This window comes from Syngnathoides biaculeatus, chromosome 2 (genome assembly GCF_019802595.1).
Source record: "Syngnathoides biaculeatus isolate LvHL_M chromosome 2, ASM1980259v1, whole genome shotgun sequence".
In the NCBI taxonomy this organism is placed as follows: Eukaryota; Metazoa; Chordata; class Actinopteri; order Syngnathiformes; family Syngnathidae; genus Syngnathoides; species Syngnathoides biaculeatus.
The window spans coordinates 23,814,582-23,838,301 of NC_084641.1; the positions used below are offsets into that span (position 1 = coordinate 23,814,582).

A 23,720-nucleotide genomic window follows, 5' to 3' on the forward strand; every position below is an offset into this window, starting at 1 on the left:
GAATAATGTTTCCACTTTCCCAGTATCACTCAACACCTGATGTTCGCAGATAATATTGTGATATGCAGTGAAAGCAGGTAGCAGGTGGAGGAGCAATTAGAAAGATGGAGGCGCGCACCGGAAAGGAGAGGAATGAAGATTAGCTGAAGTAAAACAGAATATACGTGCGTGAATGAGAGGGGCGGAGGAGGATGAGTGAGGCTACAGGGAGGGTGGACGACTTCAAATACTTGGGGTCAACAATCCAGCGTAAGGGTGAATGTGGTAAGGAAGTGAAGAAACAAGTCCAAGCAGGTTGAAACAGCTGGCGGAAGGTGTCTGATGTGTTATGTGACAGAAGAGTCTCTGCGAGGATGAAGGGCAAAGTTTACAAAACAGTGGTGAGGCCGGCCATGATGTACGGATTAGAGACGGTGGCACTGAAGAAACGGTTAGGGTTAGGTTAGGATGTTGAGGTTCTCGCTTGGAGTGAGCGGGTTGGATAGGATTAAAAATGAGCTCATTAGAGGGACAGCCAAAGTTGGATGTTTCGGAGACAAGGCTTAAGGCAGATTTCGATGGTTTGGACATGTCCAGAGGGGATATTGGTAGAAGGGTGCTGAGCATGGAGCTGCCAGGGAAAAGAGCGAGAGGAAGACCAAAGAAAAGGTTGATGGATGTTGTGAGGGGAGACATGAGGACAGTGGGTGTTCGAGAGGAAAATGCACAAGATGGGCTTAGGTGGAAAAAGATGACACGCTGTGGCGACCCCTAACGGGACAAGCCGAAAGGAAAAGAAGAAGACTCAACAACTAAACTACAGCAATGTCCAGTTGACAAAATAAAGCCCACAATATTAGAAATAGCACATGAATTTTGTTTTTATTTAAGAAACACAAAGAGTAAGGGCACGTTGTTTCAACAATCGATCGTAACATAATATACTTTTTTTTATTGTTCAATTGAGCCATCTTCTGTCACTGTGCAGAGTTTAAAAAAAGGCAAAGCCAAAAAAACAAATCATGATGAAAAGTGCACCTTTCATAAAGAGTTCAAACCAATAACCAATGTTGGGTTTGAAAAAAAAAATCTCACATGACAATGCATGTACATATTGAAATCCAGTTTCAGAACTTGACTTGCAAGCTTTCTAAACCGGAACACAGCCGAGACTCGACCTCCAATCCCGTTTTCACGTTAAAACGAAAACGGTGTCAATTTGCTGCAATTTTAGAACAGAACGTTTCAGCCTCGTGATGGGAAAAACTTTCCTGGGGGAAATTTGGGGGATGTGCTTCATCTATAGGGGGAAATGCAGGAAGGAAAAACAAAACTCTAAAACAGCAGAGTGAAAGGAGGCGTCGTAAAATAAATAAGAATAAAGCAGGGCTAACTGACAGGATGGTGCTCATCTAAACATTTTAAGCTCATAAAAAAAGAGAAACTGTGTTGTTCCTAACAAAAAAAAAAGTGGGAGAGGGTGCAGGGGGGGGGGGGGGGGGGGGCGAGCATTGCTGATCGGAGCAACACAGGTCACAGCAACTCCAAAGAACACACTGACTTTTGGTGTTTGCCTCAAAAGCACACATTTCATTAAAGCATCCCGGAAACAAACATCTCAAGGCACCTCTGGGCTAACGAACACTTTCAAGACGTGCTCAGACGTACCCAAGTGGCTTCCAAAAGCAACACACAAAATATGAAAACACACTTTTGAGATCTACTCAATCAAACAAGTTTGTGGCGTCAAACAAGGAATAATTTCATCGGGGAAATCAAACAACGCCACTTCGGTAAATAGAAAAGCATTCTGAACTTGCCTCACAAAAAAAAAAAAAAAAAAACATTTCAGGGCAACAATACAGGAACCCCAGAAAAAATCTTTTGAATCAATGTCAACATTTTTTTTGATTTGTTAAAAAAGCAAAATTGGGATGAACTGAATGGTTAAAAGGCACATGTGCTGTATGTCGCAGACTGCAGCTACATCAGCCATCTTGGGTCAGATATGCTTTAAAAAAAAAAATGTAACGTGGCTATGCTCTGTATCCTAGCGTCGGACATGAATTAGCACCAAGTCTTCTTTTTCACATAAAAGAACAAAAAAAAAAAAAAAGAAAACACAAGTGCTGGAAAGTTAATGTCAAAAAGTGATCATGATTTTGTTGTTGTTGGTGACCTGAGTTGTGTGCCGAAAAGTGCGTGCGGCCGGATGCGCTCCGAGCACGTGCTTCGTCCCCAACAGCGGGCGCGCTCACGCCAAACACCCAAGAAAATCTTAGACATCATCAAGTCGTAGTAGTACAATGGTGAAAACCTCCTTTTAAAGCAGTGTTAGATGCCAAAACGGTTTCTAGGAAGTAAAGTTATGGTTAGTTTGCAAGTTTTCCCCCGCAAATATAGATTCATACGCATATAAATAAAAATTCAGTGCTGTCAAAATCTCTCCAACTCCGTGGGATTTTTCATGGCCAGAACTACTGCTCAAAGTACTTCACGTAAACAGCACATTTTCTTTCTTCCAGATTTAAAAAAAAAAATGAGAAAGAAAAGAAATATTAATGTTTTTCTGATTTGTTTTGGTTTCACCACACCAAGCTCTTATTTTTACGTCTGATTTTTGGTAGCAGCTAAGCACCAAGTTTGTGTAAGGTCATACGCGTGTCAGTCTCTTTGTACGAGTGTGTAGATAACATCTCTCCACAGTCTGTGTGTACTGCATGTCTGTGTACTGCATGTATGTGTACGTATTTGTGAGTTTGTCTTTGCACGTGCGTGTTGTGTACGGTCTATGATGTGCACGGCTGCACGTTGACGCTGTGAACTGCGTGGGCTTGCAGGTCGATGGTCTGGCCCTGCGGATCTTCTGACCGGGCGTTCATCAGGGACAGGTTCCTCACGCACCCCGTTATTCCAGAAGAAAACTTCCCTCCAGTCATGGCCGCCACGTCCGGAGCGCCGCCTGTCACACAACAATACACACTCCCTTGTCATCAAACTCGCCTTTGGACCAATTAGCATGTATTACAGCGCTTTTAAGCATGTAGTTGTGGAGGTCATTAAAGGACATGCCTGACGCTGTGAATATTTGTTACTCATTCTACAGTTTTGGACTTCAAATTTATGTCTGCAGGAAAAAGACAGAGACTCGTTCACATTTAGGTCGAAACTTGCGTCAGGATGAGCCATCAATATTTCCATGTTATTGGTTGGTTCTTAAATAGATACAATGAATTCGTCCTCACTTTGTCGTTTAGTTTTCAAGGAGTAATCCAGTGTTTTGTATGAACAGTGTATCTATCCAATAGGTCATGTAATATGTACCCTATTTTGACAATGTGATGTTAAATCTTCTCTCATTTAGTGTTTTGAGAACATTTTTTATCTGCAATTAAACATTTTAAGGGGCACTGCTATTTTCGCGAGTCACATGATCTACGTGGGCGTACGTGACCTGTTACGTGCTGTTCCAAAAATGTCCAGTGTTTGGAACAGCACGTAACAGCGGTGATTTCTTGGATTTATCTTCATCCGATGAAGAAATAGCAGTATGGGTTGATCGGGAAGACAGAGGAATTCCTAGAAGCTCGGCTCGCGGCCAACGCCGGAGCTCGCTTGTCAGATTCCGCGTCATTCCCGTCCGAAGAACCATCTGCGGCTGCCGGCCCGGAGCTCCCGGTGGCCTTTATTACCGCACTTTTGCCTCCGAGTAGTCAGACTCCGCGTCATTCTGCCTGAGGAACCATCCGAATATTCAACATCAATTACAGCCACACGTAGATCATGTGACTTGTTAAAATGACAGCGCCCCTGAAAATTCGTAATTGTCGATAAAAATCTTCTCAAAACACTATTAAATGAGAGAAGATTTAACATCACAATGTCAAAATAGAGTACATATTACATGACCTATTGGATACATTGTTAATGCAAAGCACTGGATTTCCCCTTTAAGCGCCACTTACCAAGGTAAAGGTGACCCTTTGTGTTGACCATGAGGCTTTTTCCCTTGGACTGTCCATGTAGGACAGAACCGCCATCTATTTGGATGTAGCCGTCCTTTCCAGACCTGCAAAGGAAAGAAACCAACAGAGCTTTTGTTGTCCATGCATTAAGACGAGTACACGTATTTATGTATTCTTTCTATTCTCAAGACAATTTAGACAAATCTATTATCTATCATTTTCTGTTCCAGTATGACTGTGCTTCAATGGACAAAATAAGGTCCATAAAGTTTGGCTGAGTTACAATTTATGATACGCTTTGCCAAAGTATTTCCTTGATGCTACCCCGTCGTAAGCATTCCGAGGATGATTTGGAGTAGATCCATCCGGCGTTCATTTTCAACACCGCGTATGCTTTCTGACTTTGGGCAAAAGGCGGAGTACACGCTGAACTGCTCACCAACCGGTAACAGGGAACGTAGAGACATGGACAACCATTTGTAGTCACATTCACACAGACCAAAGTCAAGCAAGTGTACCGCTACACATTCAGCGGCCAGTAGTTGATCTAACATCTAAACATGACATTTTTCCAAATAATTGTAGCATTAAAAATTCCCAAATTTGTACGTACTGATGTAAAGATGTAACGTACCTGAAAGCCTTAACTTTATGCCACTGTCCGTCATTGATGGAATGGGGCGACATGATCTTCGCTTCACCGCTACCCAGCTGGTAACTGGAAATCAATCAATCATCACAGTGACATTTTGCTCAAAGCAGTCCAAATAAGTACATTTACGGAATTGCAAAAGCGAACCTGAAAATGAGGTGTCCATTGTGAATTCCGAGACTGATAAAGTCCTTGCCTTTGCCATTTTCTCCTCGTTCCTGGAAGTCAAATTGTTTATAGTTTAGTGTCTAAAAAGAGGATGGAAGCAAGTCGACGCAGTGAACTATGGAAGTAGATTAAGCGCCACTAGGATTTGGATTTGAAATGTAAAGTGATCACATTTTCAATAGTTGTATTTCAGTGTAATTTTTCATGCATCCATCAATTATTTACGGCTTTTCCGGGTCGGGTAGCTTCAGGAGGGATACCCAGACTTCCCTTTCCCCAGTCACTTTTTCCAGCTCTTCCGGAGGGATCCCGAGGGGTTCCCAAGCTAGCCGAGAGACATAGTCTCTCCAGCGTGTCCTGGGTCATCCTCGGGGTCTCTTTCCGGTGGGACGTGCCCGGAACACCTCACCAGGGAGGCTTCCGGGAGGCATCCGGATCAGATGCCTCAGCCACCTCATCTGGCTCCTCTCAATGCGGAGGAGCAGCGGCTCGACACTGAGCCCCTCCTGGATGACCGAGCTTCTCACACTATCTCTAAGGGAGAGCCCGGACACCCTGTGGAGGAAACTCACTCACTGTATTCGGGATCTTGTTCTTTTGGTCACGACCCACTGTCATGGTCCTGCCGGTCCAGCCGGTCCAGCTCTGGCGGTGCGGGTCCCCGCACACCTGCACTGATTAGGAGGCGCACACCTCATCGGCAGTGATTAACCCCTGTCTTTGCCAGATCGTTGCTACACATGCCTCGTTCCCGCACTTCCACATTGCTGACGCCAACCTCCCGTGTATCGACCAACGCCTGTTTCCTGACTAACTCCATAAGCCTGTCGCTCCTGTTCCCGCTGCTTGTGCCAACCGACTCCCCGGTTACCGACCTTGGAACGAATAAAGACTTTCCCTAACTGCCTTCCTGTCCACCGAGTCGTGCATTTGGGTCCGCCCTCGAGTCCTGTTTATGACACCCACAGCTCGTGCCCAGAGGTGAAGGTAGATCGACTGGTCAATCGAGAGCTTTGTCTTTCGACTGAGATCCTTCTTTACCACAACGGACCAATACGAAGTCCGCATCGCTCCAGACGCTGCACTGATCCGTCTGTCGATCTCCCGCTTCATCCCTCCCTCACTCGTGACCAAAACGCCAAGATACAGGGTTACTTCAGGTCACCCAGGCAATCCAGTGACGCTTTTTTTAAAGTCACATACTAACAAAGCGTAACTGGATTGGGCGGGTGTTCTGCCTGGTGGCACGGACGGTGAATTTTGGACAGCGAATTGTAGCCGGTTGAATTTCAGACAGCGAATAGTAGCCGGTTGGATTTCAGATTGTAGCAACTATCGAAAATGTGATCACTTTACATTTCAAATTCAAATCCTGGTGGCACAATTCTGATGCTTCCATAGTGAACCAGCAAACTGCTTCCAATTGAGAATTTTCACAATAGCGTAGCATACATTAGGAATAGGAAGATTAACTTCCCATACAACAATTTGTGCTAACATAATCATCATGCAAAAAAGGTTGTAACATTATAAACCAAATGGTGATGATATGCACATATTAGTATAGAAACAGCCGTGTCCACTCGTGGCAAATAAAAGTGTCTCGTGTCAGAGTGGATACCTTTTTACTAGCATGCATCTTTCGCAAAGCGAGTGTGCCATTGGTTTCCTGAAGGAAATGGAGAGGAGGTCAGGGTAGTAACATGCGTTTACACGGACGGAGCATGCGCACGGATGGCCCGGTAGAGAATGAGCACGGGCCCGTGCAAATGTTTGGTGAATGCAAACGGCAGTGGGTAACTATTGTTAACATTAAAGTGACAACAATGACTCGGATGTTACATGAACATCCTTGCAGCCGCTTCTTTACACGTGATGTCGGTCGGTGGTGATGGGCAATGGCAAGGTTAGGATGAGGATTGCTTGGAAACTAAGATCAAAACTTACAACTCCTTGCCACAGGATCAGACCCCTAGAGGAGAGGGTATTGATCTCCAATTCGATGGTTTCCGGCGAGTCATGCGCTCTTAAAAATACAAAAATGCACTCATAATTATGATCACTACTTAAAACAAATGCTAGCGCAATCAAGTTTAAGCATAAAGATTACCTTCGTTGCATTATGGATTTAGGAAGGGCAATGTATCCATCGTTCTGAAAATGAGCTGCATACTGGTAGGGGGAATCTACATGCAATAGGCACATAAAAAAAAGACAAATCAATACATTTAAATAGCAGGTGGGCTGCTCATCTGCTTTGTTGCGGCGCCCTCCAGTGGCAAATGTTTTGACACCTGCTGAGACAAGCTGGGTAAGGGAGAAGTAGCACACTTGATTTGGTGATTGAGGATATCTGTAGCATTTACAGCAATAAAAGGAATACGTAAAATAAATCCGTTTTCAAGCAGATCGTGTCATTAGTTCCCTCTAACGTGTCTTTAAAGGTCAAGTGTCATGAAATGGATGGTTTTTAGAATGTTATTGATTACAAAAAAAAAAAAAAAAACAGCAGCCGGTATGGACCCATCCGTTTTTTCACCACACAACCTTGATTTTGACATATGTTTTTTTGTAACTCCCGCCATGAAAATCCTCTCGAGGGATTTGTTTTCGAGAAGAAGCAGGAAGTCACGTTGGAGGCAGTAGTTGGCGCAAGCGGACTTGTTTCTTTCTATTAGTTTTACCTGCAGGAAGATAGCTCATTGTTCCTTCGTGTCAGCCAAAGTACTGGCTCGTTGCATTGCTGGATATTGCTCGAACACCCGGGAGGATGGATTCACCCTTCATAAGTTTCCGAGAGACCCGGGTCATCGTGAAAAATGGATTGCACGGGGTGCAAAGGAAGAGAGCTTCGTGGGTTCCAAATGACAGGTAGGTGTGGATACAGCTACTAAAAAAAAAATAGTTTGGAGAGGACCATGTAATCTGTCTCTCATAACGTAACAAAAGATCCGCGTACGTATGACATGGGTGCTAAATGTGTCGATGTGCGTGTCGGACGGGCTCGCCGGCAAACGCTTCCACATCGTGCCTCGCCGATAAGCATGGCTTCGGTCGGGCTGGCTCATACATACCGTCTGAGAGTCTGTTGTTAGATAGAAATGATCCGCATATCATCTAACTATGGCTCGAAACAATAGGGTAATATTGGCTCGGACACTTGATTCGATTGTGAGATGTTCTCTTCTTTGAAAAGAGCTTCCTTGTCTCATAGTAGATGGGCAGACGAGCCACCGGCCAAGCCGTGCCTTACGGATGAGCACGGCTTCGGCCGGGCTGGCTCATACATACTGTCTGGGAGTCTGTTGTTAGAAGTAACCCGCATATCATGTAAATATGGGTCGAGACAATAGGGTAATATTGCCCCGGTAACTTCACTCAGTTGTGAGCTCTTCTCTTCTTTGAAAAAAAGCTTCCATGTATGAAGGGACGTGTCCCATACTAGGGGCCACAGCGTGTTTTCAATGGCGAATGTCCGGGGTGACGTCAGAGAGAGTCGATACAGCCAGTCGGATGACACTTCCGCGACTTTGCGCATGGATGACCGGCTTTCCGCTCATATTTATTTTTTCATATGGACATTGAAGTGAATAATGTTATATTCACTTTTCATTTCAATATCTATTTTAGAATTTTTCAGTGATGACACTTGACCTTTAAGCCTCCTTGGCAGTATCACCTCAGTCGGGATCTGCCTGACAAGCTCAAACTCAATTTGCAAACCAGGACACATTGAAAATCTGCGGTTCATTCAACGCATTTTGCATTTGAACATAAAATTCTTCACACTTTCCGTCAAACACCACCACCAAATGTGACTCCATGCACAATATAAAACACCCTGGAACGAGTAAAAGTCATTCAGGCAACAGGAAGTTGTTAATGAAGTGCATACACGGAGGACATTCAACCTTTGGATTTGGATAGTTTCAGGGGGACAAACAATACAGCGGCTTTAGTTGTCATCAACAGGCAGAACAATGACAGTTATTTTATATGAAAAGACACGACGAAAAGAAGAATTAGGCCACTTCGAAGTTGGTAAAAATGGAAAAAAAAATGCAGGTCCTTTTAGCGCTTAGTCCCGAGTCCCCTTTCCCAGCTTTCCAAAGTTGAGCCCCAGTTGGACCGCAGGCACATGTTTGGGATGTGTCAGGAGGTTACGGGGCCCCTGGGCCTCAAATGGGTCCCTGTTAGTCACGGTCAGATCAGTCAGACTCGTATACTGTACCATTAGCTTGGCTAGCTTCTGAATTCCAAGCGGTGTCGGGGAAGCTGCTGCCTGTGAGCGCAAGATATATAGAGCCATGAAAGGGGGGGGGGGGGCGAGGGGAGTAGGGCACAGTCAAGCAACACGGATGGGGATATCTCCAATTCCAAGGAGAGCCGCGAGTGCTTTATTCTGGTGAACTGCTTGTTTCGAACTTCACCATGAAAATGTAAACAATGTGTAAAGATGATAAATCAAGAAAAAGAACAAAACCATGTTTTTTTTTTTACCCGACAGCATTCAACACTCACTTTCTTCACAGTTGAGGCCCGTGAATCCCGAGTGGCACGCACAGTGCCCATCAACGCAGCTGCCGCCATTTTGACACTGATAGTCACTGTGGCACACGTCTTTGATGATCTCGCAACGCTCACCTACGAGGTCGCCAAGAAAAAAAAAAAAAAAAGGGGGGGGGCAGAGTAGATCGTGAGGGAAAAAAAAATACAAATGAGAACATATTACATGCAGTGCTGGAAAGAAGACTTTGGAAATGTACTTGGTTAGAATTACAAGTTTCTCCATTGAAAATGTAACCGCAGTGTAACTGCTGCATTTACTCTTTTAAAAGTAATATAGCGACAAATGATAACAAAATATGATGAAATGTAATATAATATAAATAAAAAAATATTTGTATTTGTTGCATTATATCAGGGGTGTCAAACTAATTTTTCTCACGGGCCACATTGTAGTTCTGCTTTCCCTCAGAGGGCCGTTACGACAGTGAAACAAAAATGTTGAATCGTCTCATCATACTTACATCATCAATTGATTAACTAGTTTTGGAATCAGAAATCAAGGGTAATGTTTTTTTTCTTTCAACTATTCATGTTTGGTAACACAAAAATGCTTGTAAGATCTCAACATTATCATTTATGATAGATGACAATTTGAAATTTTGGTACCAATTTTTACAAAAATTATGGAAATTGACACTGTGGATTTGGCTTCGCGGGCCACATAAAATCTTGTGGCGGGCTGGATCTGGGCCCCGGGCCTTGAGTTTGACATTTATGCATACAGCGCCTGGAAAATTACCATCCCATACTGACCCAATGTCAGATATGCACAGTTTAGACAATATCGCATCACATGACAACACAAATAAGTGAATGTTCCATAAAAAAAGTCCAAAATTCTAACAAATGAAACAGTTCAAAAGTCAATGCTCGATTATGTGCTCAAAAGTCCAACTATGAGTCTAACCTTTTCAAAATCTCAGATAAACTAACGGTCATATTTGGAAAAATATATTATGTCATGTCAACTATGGCACATGACTAGAGAAAGTTGTTGGCTTTAGGAGGAGGAAATGATCTGGAAAAAAAAACAACATTGTGCTTCTGTGGTTATTTTTCAAAAATTGTAATCACAGAAATTTCCAAAAGGAACCCATTGAATTCATTATGTTTGCCCAATAGTGTAATGGTTTATAATTGCATACATTTTGTCTCAAAATTACATAATCTAATTCAGTGATTCACAAGCAGTATGCCGCAACAGTTCTTCTGGTGAGCTGCGGGGAAATTATCAAATTTCGCTTAATTGGTCATAATATTATTTTTTCCGAAACCTTGGTGTTCTGATTGATTCCACCCTGACTTTCAACAATCATATCAAATCAATCACAAAAGCTGCCTTCTACCAGCTGAAAAACATATCTAGAGTCAAGTCTTGTATGTGCAAAAAAAGCTCATCCATGCTTTTATCTCAAGCAGACTTGACTACTGTAATGGTCTTCTGACTGGACTCCCCCCCCAAAAAAAGAGTATTAAACAGCTGCAGCTCATTCAGAATGCTGCAGCTCGCGTTCTGACCAAAACAAAGCGGTCAGAGCATATAACGCCAATCCTAAAGTCCTTGCACTGGCTTCCAGTCAGCTTTAGAATAGATTTTAAAGTTCGGCGACTGATCTATAAATCAGTAAATGGTTTAGGTCTTGAATACATGAAACAAAATTCTTACGGAATACAAACCTAGTAGCGCTCTGAGATCGACTGACTCAGGTCAAATAGTGGAGCGCAGAGTCCAAAGTAAACATGGTGAAGCAGCATTTAGCTATTATGCTGCACACAAATGGAACAATAATAATAATAATAAATAATAATAATCAAAATAATAATGTTGAGGCCAGCCCCAATTGTCAATGTTTTTAAATCCAGGTTGAGAACTTTTCATTTTTCTCATGCTTTTTAGAATATATCCACTTTTTGATCATATTACTTGCACTGCATGCAGTTTTAATTGTCTTTTTTAAAAATATTTTGTTTGTCATTTTTATTGTTTTTATCCCGTTTTAAACGTTTTATCTCTTTGTTTTCAAATGCTTTTAATCATGTAAGGCACGTTGAGTTACCTTGTGTATGAAATGCGCTATACAAATAAATTTGCTTTGCTTTCCAACAAATCATGCATTTTTGTTTGTCTACCTATGGCAGACGGAACAAATAAATGCTCCGCTATTAGATGATAGAAAATGTATAATTGAGTTTTTGTGGCTTGTTTGTCTGTTTTTGTTCCGTGAGATTCTTCAAACATTAGATATGCTCCTTGGGTATTATTAATTATTTTGAAGACAGAGGAAGCATAAGGATGGTGGATTTGCGAGCACAAACCTTCGAATCCATCCCTGCACAAGCACTGGTACTCGTACTCCGCATTGGGCATGCAATGACCTCCGTTCAAGCAAGGTCGTCGATCGCAAGGGCTCGCGTCCACACACTTGCGGATTGCTCTACTCTCTGTAAAGCTGTAGGACAGATCCACCTTCTTGTTGTTGATAAAGACCTGGGTAGGAAGTGCAGAATTTTTTTAGGGAACAAAATCCACACGGTGAGATACTGGAGCGTTTTTGATTCGGCTAAAGAGCTCTCACCTCTCCAATGCAACCCGTAAATAACTCGCTGACATTTGCAGGTTTGGGCAGGATTTCCATGTTGGGGACACCGCCCAGGAACATCTGGGTGTGGATATTGAGGCCCTGGGCTTTTCCAGGAGAAGTCCGCTTTTCCGCCGGACCACGGTCAACTCTAAGGTGACCGTCTCGCTTGTTCCGCTCGGCCACAACTCTGTGCCACTGGCCCAGAGAGACCGGCTTTGGACTGCGAAGGATCGCCTGGCCTGAATGTCAAAATGGACCGACCAACATAAGTTTGGTGATGACCCACTGGATGAGTCATATCAAACTAAGAGTTTTTTTTTCTTTTTCTTTTAATACTGTCACCACTGTCACGCTCAATTCATTTAAGAAATATGTAAATAGTGTGATGAGTGGAGATTTTCACCAGTAAAATTAAAGAACACAATAACAAAACCCAACATCATTATCTTTGAAAAGAAGATTTTGCTGGTGTACATACATGTTTTTATTGCTCTATGTCTTTTCAGACCTCACTGGTTCATGATCATAGTGGTCCACAATGGACCTTTCCGACCTGTCAATCACTCGTATAATAATAGCCAATCAGATAGCCGCATTGTCTTAACCCCTGGCATGATACGCCCCTCTCACCATATTGTCCCACAAGCAATGCTGGTTGTCAGTAGCGTGCACTTGGAAAAGGTAATTTTACGAAGAAAATGGTCCTTAAATGCGCTTGGGGAATGTGCAATTCTGATGAAAGATATCCTGGATTCATTTTCCAAAGCCTAAAACACAGTTGACGAAGTGTCTACGATGGATTAAGGCACGCGGAAGAGCGCATGTACAACTAAATGTGGACAATATCAACAAACATAAGGCTGTATGTTCAAAGGTAAGTGAGGGAGAAGTAACTTCTCTGAGTTTGATTGAATTATTATCAGTGTTTCATACATTGCAGGAGAACAACTTTCACTTTGTTAGTGTATCACTGACTTGCTGAATGAAGTGTGGAATGTTTTATGCCGAAGAGTCGGGTTAGGGATATGTAAATCCACGATGTCATGCAATGTCAAGACAGCACTGGGTTCGATTACAAGCCAAGTCAAACGAATACACCCACTCACTTATAAAGACTACAATGATATTACTCGTGATCTTTCCAAGTAAAAAGTAATCACCCTGCTTTACATGCGCAGTACGATTCCACTATTTTATCCTGTTGGATTTCAATATGAAGTTTGTGAGGCGTCAAACTTTTTTGCATCGATCCCCAACATTTCGCAGTAACTCTGACATTGCGTCCTGCTCCGTCCAAAATCTTAATTCTGTGTACATATCCTTGTGTGAAATAGTTGAGACCTTTCTTTGGAACTCTCTTGGACAAGTCTGACGCATTTGGCAAAAAACATACCCCAGTATTTTCTGGAATACGCGATAGAGAATCTACTTCAAACATGTTCTGTTCAATCGCCATTTTGGAAGCTCGTGGGACATGCCTAAGGTGTCGGAGCTTAAGAGCGCCACCGTAAAGGTCCATTGTATCACCATAAGGTAAAAAAGCAAAATTTGAAAATCAACAGTCTAGGTTACCTGTGCCCAGCTCATATTTGAACTCGACATGCCCATCCGCCATGGAGAGAGCCACAAAGTCCTCCACTTTCATCTTCTTCCCTCCGCAGAAGAACATCAGACCGTCTCTCTCGATGGGTTTGAACTCCAGTTCAACCCGCAGGTCATCATGGACGTTGGTCAGGGGAGGGTAGGAGATGTACGACTGCTCCCCGTCGAACAGCGGAGTGGTTACCAGTTCCCCTTGGGATGATGAGCAAGTGGGACAACGCGTCAAGCTAGTTGTCGATGACTAAACATGCGCAAAATCCTCTGATTGGACCAGAGGACATCGGCTATCTAGCCTCAGTCCAATCTGCATAACAGGGAACCATTCAAAATCAAAAGTACAAGTACGTACAGGAAGACGAGAATGATTTTCAGTCTTACCATCCATGCATTTGTTTCCAAACTTGCCAAGGTGGCAGCGACAATCGTAGCCCAGACCGCTTTGCCGATTAACGCAAGTAGCGTCTGGTCCGCAGGCATCTGCGAAGACACGAATAGTAAAAGGTCACAGACGTCGCATGCTCCATTGCACCGGGGTGGTTGTTCGCACGTACCTGAGTGGCAGTGAAGGGAAGAGTGGTGCTGGCAGTTGCTGCCTGTGAATCCCTTGGGGCAGCTGCATGTGTACAAGCTGGTGTCCGAATCCTCGCACATGCCTCCGTTCTGAAGAGAAAAATGAAAACAATGAAGTGCGTATAAGAGGCAGACAAGACATTATGAATGGGAGGCGGAAGCTGACCTGGCAAGGACGATCCTTGCAGGTGGGACAGTTGGTGACACCAGTGGAGCTAGGATCCAAATCCTTGAAGAGGACCTCCTCACCTTGAATGACCAGCTGGCGAATGCAACCTGCACAAGTCCGTGCGACGGGAGGTGAAAAACACATCACCCTTAGCGCATTTTGGCCAGGGCCAGACTATGCATTCCTACCAACAAAGCCGGTCTTGATGCCGGCAGTTTTAGCCAGAGAAGTGTAGTTGGGGTAACCACCCACATGCAGCTCCTCGTTCAAATCCAAGCCTTTGAACTTCCCCTGAAGAGATGAAAAGAGCTGCTGTGAAACACAAACGACACGTCTGACATTAAATGTGACGAGAGCAGGGGTACCTGGGAGCTGCCGTTGACGGGCTCCCCTCCATCCACCGCAATGTAGCCGAGGGTGAGGTTGCGATACAGCTCGACTGTGTGAAACTCTCCCAGTTTGACCGGGCTGGGGTCACGAATGGTAGCCATGCCCGAACCCACGTCGAATCTATAAAGACACAATGGAGGCTTTTTTTCTGCTGGCGTCTCCTCAATATGAGCTCGGGATGGTTACATTCAATTCATTCTTAAACTCACCTGAACTCTAAACGGCCACCCACGAGGCAGAGAGAAATGAAGTCTGCTCCTGTAGTCCTTCTCTGACCGTTGTAAAGGATCATTCCTGTGTGTAAAAAAGAAGAACAGAAAATAATTACAATATAAACATTTTAACCTAAAATTTCTAAACAGGAAAGAAGATGAAAAGGTGTGAGACATCCCATTTTATGGGCTTCTATCTATCTATCTATCTATCTATCTATCTATCTATCTATCTATCTATCTATCTATCTATCTATCTATCTATCTATCTATCTATCTATCTATCTATCTATCTATCTATCTATCTATCTATCTATCTATCTATCTATCTATCTATCTATCTATCTATCTATCTATCTATCATCTATCTATCTATCTATCTATCTCAGTCCAACCTCATCTGTCAGCCTATCCATTACTAAAGCAAACAGGAAGGGGCTCAGAGCGGATCCCTGATGCCGTCTCACCTCCACCTTAAATTCTTCTGACACACCGACGGCACATCTAACCACTGTTCTGCTGCCCTCGTACATGTCCTGTACTATTCTGACCTTCTCTCTACTTTTAAATTAGCATCCTCAAGGCAAATAATGCATCTGCGGTACATTTAAGAACAGCTCTACATTTCAAATTCCTGTAAATGAGTTTAAGAAACATTTACCGGTACTGACCACAAGAACAAATTTATAGTGTGTCTCTCTCTTTATGTTATTTTTACTGTCATTCTTCAATTATCCAAGGCTTACATTTCAAATTAAGACGGCGTCTTGCTCACCGACTGACTGAATAATGATTTACTTAACAAATGAAGACATTCAACTGTGAGTTGAGGTTTTCAGTGCGGTCATTCAGGACAGTGACTGTACGCTTGTTGCGGGGAGTTCATTCACACGTTCGACCGTGGCCTTTGCAAGCTGGATGGCAAAAGCGGCATGCTACGGTGCGGTTAAAGGTAAAGTTCTGATCTAATTGGACCCATGCCCAATGCCAGTGACTTTCCCACTCCGAGAGTGGCGTGCATCTCCACATGCCAGGAACACATGCTTTCTGTAAATGTCTGTTTGGAACATTACTGACACTTTCCAAATACAATTCCAGGCACATTCAGCATTTTATTTCTGTATTTCAATTTAATATCAGCTTTCAGTTTGTTCTCTGACAGTCACTGACTTATGAGACCGTTACACGGCCGATAACGATTGCGGCTTCAAGGCATCGGAAGAACCAAGCGGCATGCGACTCATTTGCGGCATTCTCACGGCAACAAAAGCGACTGAGCTGGTTGCAAGGTGTGGAAGCCGGATGCAGCATCAACATTGGCCTTGAGTTTCTGCAGATTCAAGCAGTGAGACTCACCGGCGTATAATATGAGACCTTCCCACCGCATATGTGAGGGGAGGTGAGAGGGACGAAGATGTAATCACATTACACGTGAGATAATACAAGTAGACAACATTGTCAGAGGCTACGATGTTCCCGAGCGAAATAATACTCACCGTCAACATTGTCGGGCCTAAAGTTAATTTTGATGCTAAAAGCATTATAGGCATTTTTGATGGTGGGCAGGGTGAGATAGGATGACGGCTCCTGGGCAAAGTACGGCATCACTCTCTCTGAAACAGGACATCATCTCGCAGTTAAGACGCATTAAAATCCACATTGACGAGCGCAGCACGCAAAATTGAGGACGGACCGTGAACGTCCAGTCTTGTGAAGGCTTCTACTTTGCCCTGTTTGTTGGATGCGGTGCACACATACGTCCCGGAATCGCTGTGCGTGACCCGAGGAACCGTCAGAACATTTACTTCCTGGAAGCACTTTGGTGGGAGTTCACCTTCGAGCTAAACAGGAAGGCACAGACACACAAACACAGGATTCAGATGTCACGAGGGAACAAAAGTATATACCAAGCGAGCTGGACTCAAAATGTACCCAAAACGGAGCAATTCGCAAGCATTTGGCACATTTGGCCAGCGTCTCCAAAATGGATTATAGAATTGAAATAAAAACACAATGGCGTCACGGTGGAGCAGCTGGAAAGCGTTGGCCTCACAGTTCTGAGGACCCAGGTTCAATCTTGGCCCTTCCTGTGTGCAGTTTGCATGTTTCTCCCCATGCCTGGATGAGCATGAGCAGCAAATGTATGCGACATTAATTGGACACTCTAAATTGCCCCTAGGTGTGATTGCGAGTGCGGCTGTTTGTCTCCATGTGCCCTGCGATTGGCTGGCAACCAGTTCAGGCTGTACCTCGCCTCCTTCCCGTTGACAGCTGGGATAGGCTCCAGCACTCCGACAAGCCTCGTGAGGATAAGCGGCTAAGAAAATGGATGGGTGGATGGATGAATGGATACATTAAGTTCATCCAGTAAGGTCGTGGGGCCAGAAAAATGAGCAAAGTTTTTCTGGCCCCACGACCTTAATCACCCAATTCCACCTTTGACCCCAGTTGCCCTCAGAAAAACATTAAACCCATTCGTGGGCAGCGTCCCATTTTTGGGACATCATGATTTTCACGCATTTTATCCTTCAGTATATCAAAATATTTAAGGGTTTTAATCTGAAGCCATAATTTGGTACCAGGAGAGGAGAACTCATCGGTCAAAGTTAGCACGGAGTTATTTCCCTTTCCTTCCTGACCCAACATGGCTGCCTCAAGTACGTATACTTGGAGCGTTTTCCAAGAGAAGACAGGGAGAAAGCTCAGTATGCAACCAAGTTTGTCTTCTAAATGCTAATCCGTCAGTATTATTAATGCGTAAATGTCGTTCGAGAATAAGAATTAATTAATAAACACATCTCTAGTATGTACCACTTCACAGAACTGATAACATACCTGTCCCAGTTTTGGGACGCTGCCCGCGAGAGGGTACATCTTTTTTTGCCCTTCCTTGATTGTGGCCTTTTAGGAGACTTTTATCTCAATAAGACAAAAAATTGCCAGCCTGCCCATGAATGGGTTAAAGCAACTTTCTCTTGTTTACCTTGGACCATCTAATCTCAGGTACAGGATATCCCGATGCCAAGCATGGCAAAACGGCGTCAGATCCAACCGTCACCTCCTTCCTTTCAGGGAGCGCAGAAATTTGAGGAAGCGCTATGAAAACAAACAAATACAAACAATGAGGGACCGTCAGCAGCGACGCCGTCTTCCACGCAGGAAAAAGTGCCCCTTCAGACATTCCATTTTTTCCCCTTCTTTCTAATATGAATATATTTACGACAGAGCCTCGATCTATTGACAACATACTCACACTGGACATTGAGGACCACCTGAGACTGCACCGAGCCGACGTCATTGGTGGCCGTGCAACGATACTGTCCCGCGTCCGCCTCCGTCACCCGCTCAATCTTCAGCATGCCACCCATCACCACGATGTGGGTTGGCAGAGGCCCACCTAGCTTGCTCCACTTGACGGTGGGCTCGGGGTCACCGACGGCTTGGCACTCAAACTCCACCGTGTTCCCAACCATGACGGTTTGCACCGAGGTGCGCACGTTGATCATCACCTTGGGCAGTGCTGTAAAGAAAAACAAGATTTTTTTTTACACATATTGATAACTGAATGAAGATTGTCAATTGATTCCATATAAAAAGAAACATACCTTGGATCGTGAGCCTGGCTGCGTCCTGAGCCTGACCATAAGCGCTGCTCGCTCTGCAGATGTAAACACCCTCATTGCTTTGTTCAAGGTTTTCAATCCTGAAAAAGAGCTCATTTTTAAAATTCCATATCAATATTAACCAAACTAAATTAATAGATGTCGTGAACTAAGCCCATGTAAGGATATGTTTGGTGATTTGTTATTAACAGAAATTGTAAGAGTCAACTTTTGAGTATGCAGTCATGTAATGGAGAAAATTATCCTATGCGGTATGGTGTTATAAATAACCATGAAAAAAATATCCGTACATACAATATTACAGTGTTTAAAAACATCTGGGAATAAATGGGGCTTGGGATGGGAGTGTATAAACTGCATAATGCCACTGAAGCAGATTTAAACCTTTAGCACCGTTGGAGGTGTGCACGTACTACCAAGGAGCTCAAACCGAAAGAAATGCATACATACTCGAGACATCTATACACACTGTCCATCATGACAATGTACAAATAACGGGAAATTTTCGGGCTTTGCGTCACCTGAGCACGCCGTCCTTGACATGGTGGTTGGGCGGAAGGCCACCTCCTTCTTTCAGCCACTCAATTTTGGTTTCCAGCCCACCGGCTGCTGAACACGTGAACTCGACGGCGCTGCCCTGGGCCTTCACCTCCACTTGCGGTGACACACGCACCGCCAATGGCGCTGCAAAACACAACATCGCGGCGTATGGGTACGTCGCCGTTGCAGTGATCCGACGGTGCACCGATCAAATACATTGTTTAATCTGGCTGAGGCGTTCATATTTAATATACTTTCAGTCAAAAGTGTTGGAACAAAAAGCTTAATTTATGTTTGATTTCAAGGATTCAAAGAGTTTAACTGTCATACCAACACACACACAAAAAAAAAGAATCAGATTTCTATAGGTGGACAAGGAATATTGCAACAAGCAATTCTGAATCTGATAAAAGTTAGAACATGTATCTCATATTTGTCAGTCTCACATCTGTGGGCAAAATCTGGCTATAATCCGATGTAAACATATTTGGCCCCCGAGACCATATCAAATAGAGCTCCTGCACCTACGTCCCCAAAATAATGTGACATCGCCATAATGCTAGTCAAACAAAGCACTGTTCAAAGTCCATTGAGACTAAACGAAAATACGTCTTATAGCATGATGCCCAGAGTTTTGTCCGATACCGTTAAACATTTAGAAGGTGATAATAAACGAAGGTACGTGGAAAAATGAGAGACACTTGGCATAGAGGACTCATATTTAATGCCAAAGTCGATGTTTTCGCCGATAAGAAATTAGACTGTTAATTCGCTGCCGCTTGTCTTGGACAACTGGACCTACACATTTATCTGGTGAGTGAGTCGTCGAGATTTACGCGGAAAAGTTTGAAAGCGTATAAAAGTCTGGATGCGTACAAATAATTTGTTGCTGGATCTGTTCTCAATAAGGAATACATCCCACATATTGACGGGTTGACGGCTCGTGAACGCGGAAGCGTATTCACTACACGATAACCTTTGCCGGAATCCATCGATCTTTTCAGCTAGTATTCAATAAAAATACCAATATTTAAAAAAAATGACCCCTGGTTTTACACAAACTCGCATTCATTAACTATGATAAAAAAAAAAAAGGGGATGGAGCAGTCTCCACAGAACGTACATGGAAGCGATTGCGGCCACACGTTAAACTTACAAATACTTCTCTGCTGCGAGATGGTTCATTTTATTTTTTTTTAAATACACAATGCTATAAAATGAGTCAACTTGGCATCATAAATACTTTTTGGTTATTTGAGATTGAGAAGAATAATTCCTATCTGAAATCAAGCAATCGCTACACAGGTTTGTATGTATTTTAGTTGGGCACCATCCGTCATCTTTAATTGCTAAAATCAATTGATATTTTCTGGTCTTTTCAGCTGGTATTTCATAGAATGATCTCTTCGAATATCTGTCTCGTCTGTTGTGACAACCAATAGTACAACAGGTCACAGGCAATATGAAAAATCTGCTCTGGTACAACGGCTCCCGCAGAGCAGAGCAGCTAGATTTGACCGGCAATATGGCGCCGTGCAAACTGTGATGACACGTGCACGAGCTCTATGCTACAAATTGCTAGTGTGCTGGTGACTCGAGACCTGCAAGCGTCCCATGCTGTTCTGTTGCAGTTATTAGCGAGCTTGGTACAAGTCTCCTCGTGCAAATTTACTCTTTGGCAAAAAATGGCAAAGCCAAAGATGGAAAATGAGAGCTTTCAAAAAAGGTACGTAGCAGATTACCTGTTCACAACAGAGTTTAGATTTCTGATCTTTAGATTTTATGTATTTAAATAAGAAACGAATGCGACTGTGTTTTAATGTCCATGTCCATTGTCCAAGATGTTTATCCTCATAAGTGTCACGGGATTGCCAGACGCTTTCGGGTGAAAAGCGGACTACATTCTGACGTGGTCGCCAGTCATTCGCAGGTGACATATTGATACTGAGTGGGAATTGATCCCACGCCGACAGTATCAAAGTCAGGCGTGTGTACCACTGCACCATCAGTGACGTGCGTTTTATTGTACATTTGGGTTATTGTATGTTTAGAATGTTAAAGTTTGCTTTGTGGAGTTTGTTTTCATATGATAAGGTTTAACATGGCGGCACGGTGGATTAGCTGGTAAAGAGTTGGCCTCACAGTTATAAGGACCCGGGTTCCATCCCGGCCCCGCCTGTGTGGAGTTTGCATGTTCTCCCTCAACATTAATTGGACACTCTAAATTGCCCCTAGGTGTGATTGTGAGTGTGGCTCTTTGTCTCTATGTGCCCTGCGATTGGCCGGCAATGAGTTCAGGGTGTACCCCGCCTCCTGCCTGTTGATAGGCTCCAGGAGGATAAGCGCCAAAGAAAATGGATGGATGGATGGAGGTTTAACATTACATTTCTCAAGAGAAGGACAAAACATGCACAATCACAGTCATTTAACAATAAATATTTAGTTTGACGCGTTTGAAAACTGCCAAAAAAGAAAGAAACCAATATTGCATTTTGTAAGTGATGTTCACTGGTTAGATGAAAATAAACATAACACGCTTACAACAGCGAGAGCTATAAAGAAGATCCCCAAACCACTGGTTAGAACATCAGCAACAACCTCCAGAGGGCAGGAGGGAAGGTATCACAAGCTACCATGAAAACTGGAAGCTATTTGACAGACAAAGTCAATCTCCAGACTTAAACCCAATAGGTTATGTATTTTCCCTCCAAAAGAGAAGATTTAAGGGAGTCACCACCGAGCTTGTTCCGATAAGATGAACAAGATCTGGAGTTTTGTTCAATCGTGTGTTATTATTCTAAGTCACCTGTAATTAAAATGGAATGTTGACCACTGTTAACCTCTTTTGATGTCAAAGCCATTTATCTCCAAAATAAAAGAATAGACCTCGCCGTTCGAATACTTTTGAAGGTGAGTGTAGAATGTTATCTCTGTAACTTACATCTGACTGTAACTTTAGCCACTACTTCACTGTGGCCAACTCTGTTGCTGGCAACGCATTGGTAGCTCCCCGCATCCTCTGCGGTGGCCAAATTGATCTGGAGATCTCCGTCGCTGACCTGGGCCCTCGAGGGCAACGCACCGTCCAGTTTGGTCCAAATGTACGTCAGCGGAGGAGTGCCATGTGCCAGGCACTGCAACCGGATCACCTCCCCGACACGCACTGCCACGTCATCGGGCACTGAAGTAGCGTATGGAGGGGCTGGGGGGGAAAAAAATGAACAGGTTTAGCAATACTTACACGATGATCACAGCAGCAAAAACAATGAATGTAGCCCAGTGTTCGATATTTCGTGTCCCAAGACAAATGTGTTTCATCATCTGAAAAGCCACAATTATTATAATGATGTAAACACAATTAAAACTTTAAAGTAACGCACACTGTGAAACAACAGCAACAACCTAATCGATATTATTTGCACGCATTCTCACAACGATACGCAAACATGGCTATGTCTGGTAATAGCATCCCAATAGCATTTGGAACAATGCAAATAAAATGTTCATTGTAAATAAATAAATACATCTCTCCTGTAGGCATTTTATTGTCTAAAAAGACATTTTGTTGAAAGCATTATATATCGAACTAATTTGATGACAAAAACATTTTAAAAAGGCTTAACAGAGTTGTCTTGTTTTTCCTTTTTGCTGTTATCCAATTTCAGACATTTCAACTCAGACACAAAAGAGTGAGCAGAAATGAAAACACCATGACTTACTTTCCACATCCAGCGTAACGGTAACTTCAGTGGTGCCCATGTTGTTGACGGCACTGCAGATGTATTCCCCAGCATCTTGGCGTCCCACGTCAGGCAGCACCAGGTTGTTGTCCACCACCTTATGTCTCCAAGGCAGAGGGGACCGCAATTTGGACCACGTAATAGTTGGGGCGGGGAAACCTTGCACAGAAAAGTGGATAGGAAGGCTTGGTTGCACCGACATTTACAGTACAGCAGTATTTTTCTTCCTACGCTGAATGGACCTTTCCGACCTGTCAATCACTCATACAATAATAGCCAATAAGATAGTCGCATTGTCTTAAACCGTGGGTTAACACGCCCCTCTCGCCGTATTGTCCCACAAGCAATGCTAGTTGTCAGTAGCGTGCGCTTGGAAACGTTAATGTTACGAAGAAAATGGTCCTCAGATGCGCTCGGGGAAGGTGCAATTCTGATGAAAGGTATCCTGGATTCATTTTCCAAAGCCTAAAACACAGCCGACGAAGTGTCTACGATGGATTAAGGCTTGCGGAAGAGTCCACGTACAACTAAATGTGAGCAATATCAACAAATACTAGGCTGTATGTTCGATGGCAAGTGAGGCAGAAGTATCTTCTCTGAGTTTGATGGAATTATTATCAGTGCTTTATACATCGCAGGAAAAAAAACTTTCACTTTGTTAGTGTATCACTGACTTGCTGAATGAAGTGTGGAATGTTTTATGCCGAAGAGTCGGGTTAGGGATATGTAAATCCACGATGTCATGCAATGTCAAGACAGCACTGGGTTCGATTACAAGCCAAGTCAAACGAATACACCCACTCACTTAAAAAGACTACAATGATATTACTCGGGATCTTTCCAAGTAAAAAGTACTCACTCTGCTTTACATGGGCAATACGATTCCACTATTTTATCCTGTTGGATTTCAATATGAAGTTTGTGAGACGTCAAACTTTTTTGCATCGATCGCCAACGTT

The 23,720-nt window shown here is 43.4% G+C and overlaps 1 protein-coding gene across 9 annotated transcripts in view; it reads right to left on the bottom strand.

The window, feature by feature from the left end:
- Positions 1-835: 835 nt before the first annotated feature.
- The window catches only part of hspg2 (heparan sulfate proteoglycan 2), a 112,748-nt gene continuing 89,863 nt past the window's right edge, over positions 836-23,720 (bottom strand). For 5 of the 9 annotated variants that reach the window (XM_061842269.1, XM_061842284.1, XM_061842314.1 and 2 more), the window contains 27 exons: positions 22,741-22,920; positions 21,963-22,223; positions 19,003-19,165; positions 18,464-18,561; positions 18,112-18,378; positions 17,842-17,954; positions 16,552-16,699; positions 16,355-16,471; positions 16,215-16,232; positions 14,856-14,940; positions 14,622-14,766; positions 14,445-14,547; positions 14,254-14,363; positions 14,069-14,177; positions 13,896-13,994; positions 13,488-13,709; positions 11,910-12,154; positions 11,650-11,821; positions 9,286-9,408; positions 8,996-9,046; positions 6,875-6,950; positions 6,712-6,790; positions 6,386-6,433; positions 4,744-4,814; positions 4,579-4,662; positions 3,945-4,048; positions 836-2,941 (listed from right to left, as the gene is read on the bottom strand). In XM_061842269.1, the coding sequence (XP_061698253.1) occupies positions 2,769-2,941; positions 3,945-4,048; positions 4,579-4,662; positions 4,744-4,814; positions 6,386-6,433; positions 6,712-6,790; positions 6,875-6,950; positions 8,996-9,046; positions 9,286-9,408; positions 11,650-11,821; positions 11,910-12,154; positions 13,488-13,709; positions 13,896-13,994; positions 14,069-14,177; positions 14,254-14,363; positions 14,445-14,547; positions 14,622-14,766; positions 14,856-14,940; positions 16,215-16,232; positions 16,355-16,471; positions 16,552-16,699; positions 17,842-17,954; positions 18,112-18,378; positions 18,464-18,561; positions 19,003-19,165; positions 21,963-22,223; positions 22,741-22,920 (3,464 nt within the window). In that variant the 3' untranslated portion in view covers positions 836-2,768. The remainder of the gene's footprint in view (positions 2,942-3,944; positions 4,049-4,578; positions 4,663-4,743; positions 4,815-6,385; positions 6,434-6,711; positions 6,791-6,874; positions 6,951-8,995; positions 9,047-9,285; positions 9,409-11,649; positions 11,822-11,909; positions 12,155-13,487; positions 13,710-13,895; positions 13,995-14,068; positions 14,178-14,253; positions 14,364-14,444; positions 14,548-14,621; positions 14,767-14,855; positions 14,941-16,214; positions 16,233-16,354; positions 16,472-16,551; positions 16,700-17,841; positions 17,955-18,111; positions 18,379-18,463; positions 18,562-19,002; positions 19,166-21,962; positions 22,224-22,740; positions 22,921-23,720) is intronic. The other 4 variants (XM_061842276.1, XM_061842297.1, XM_061842290.1 and 1 more) reach the window with 4 other exon arrangements.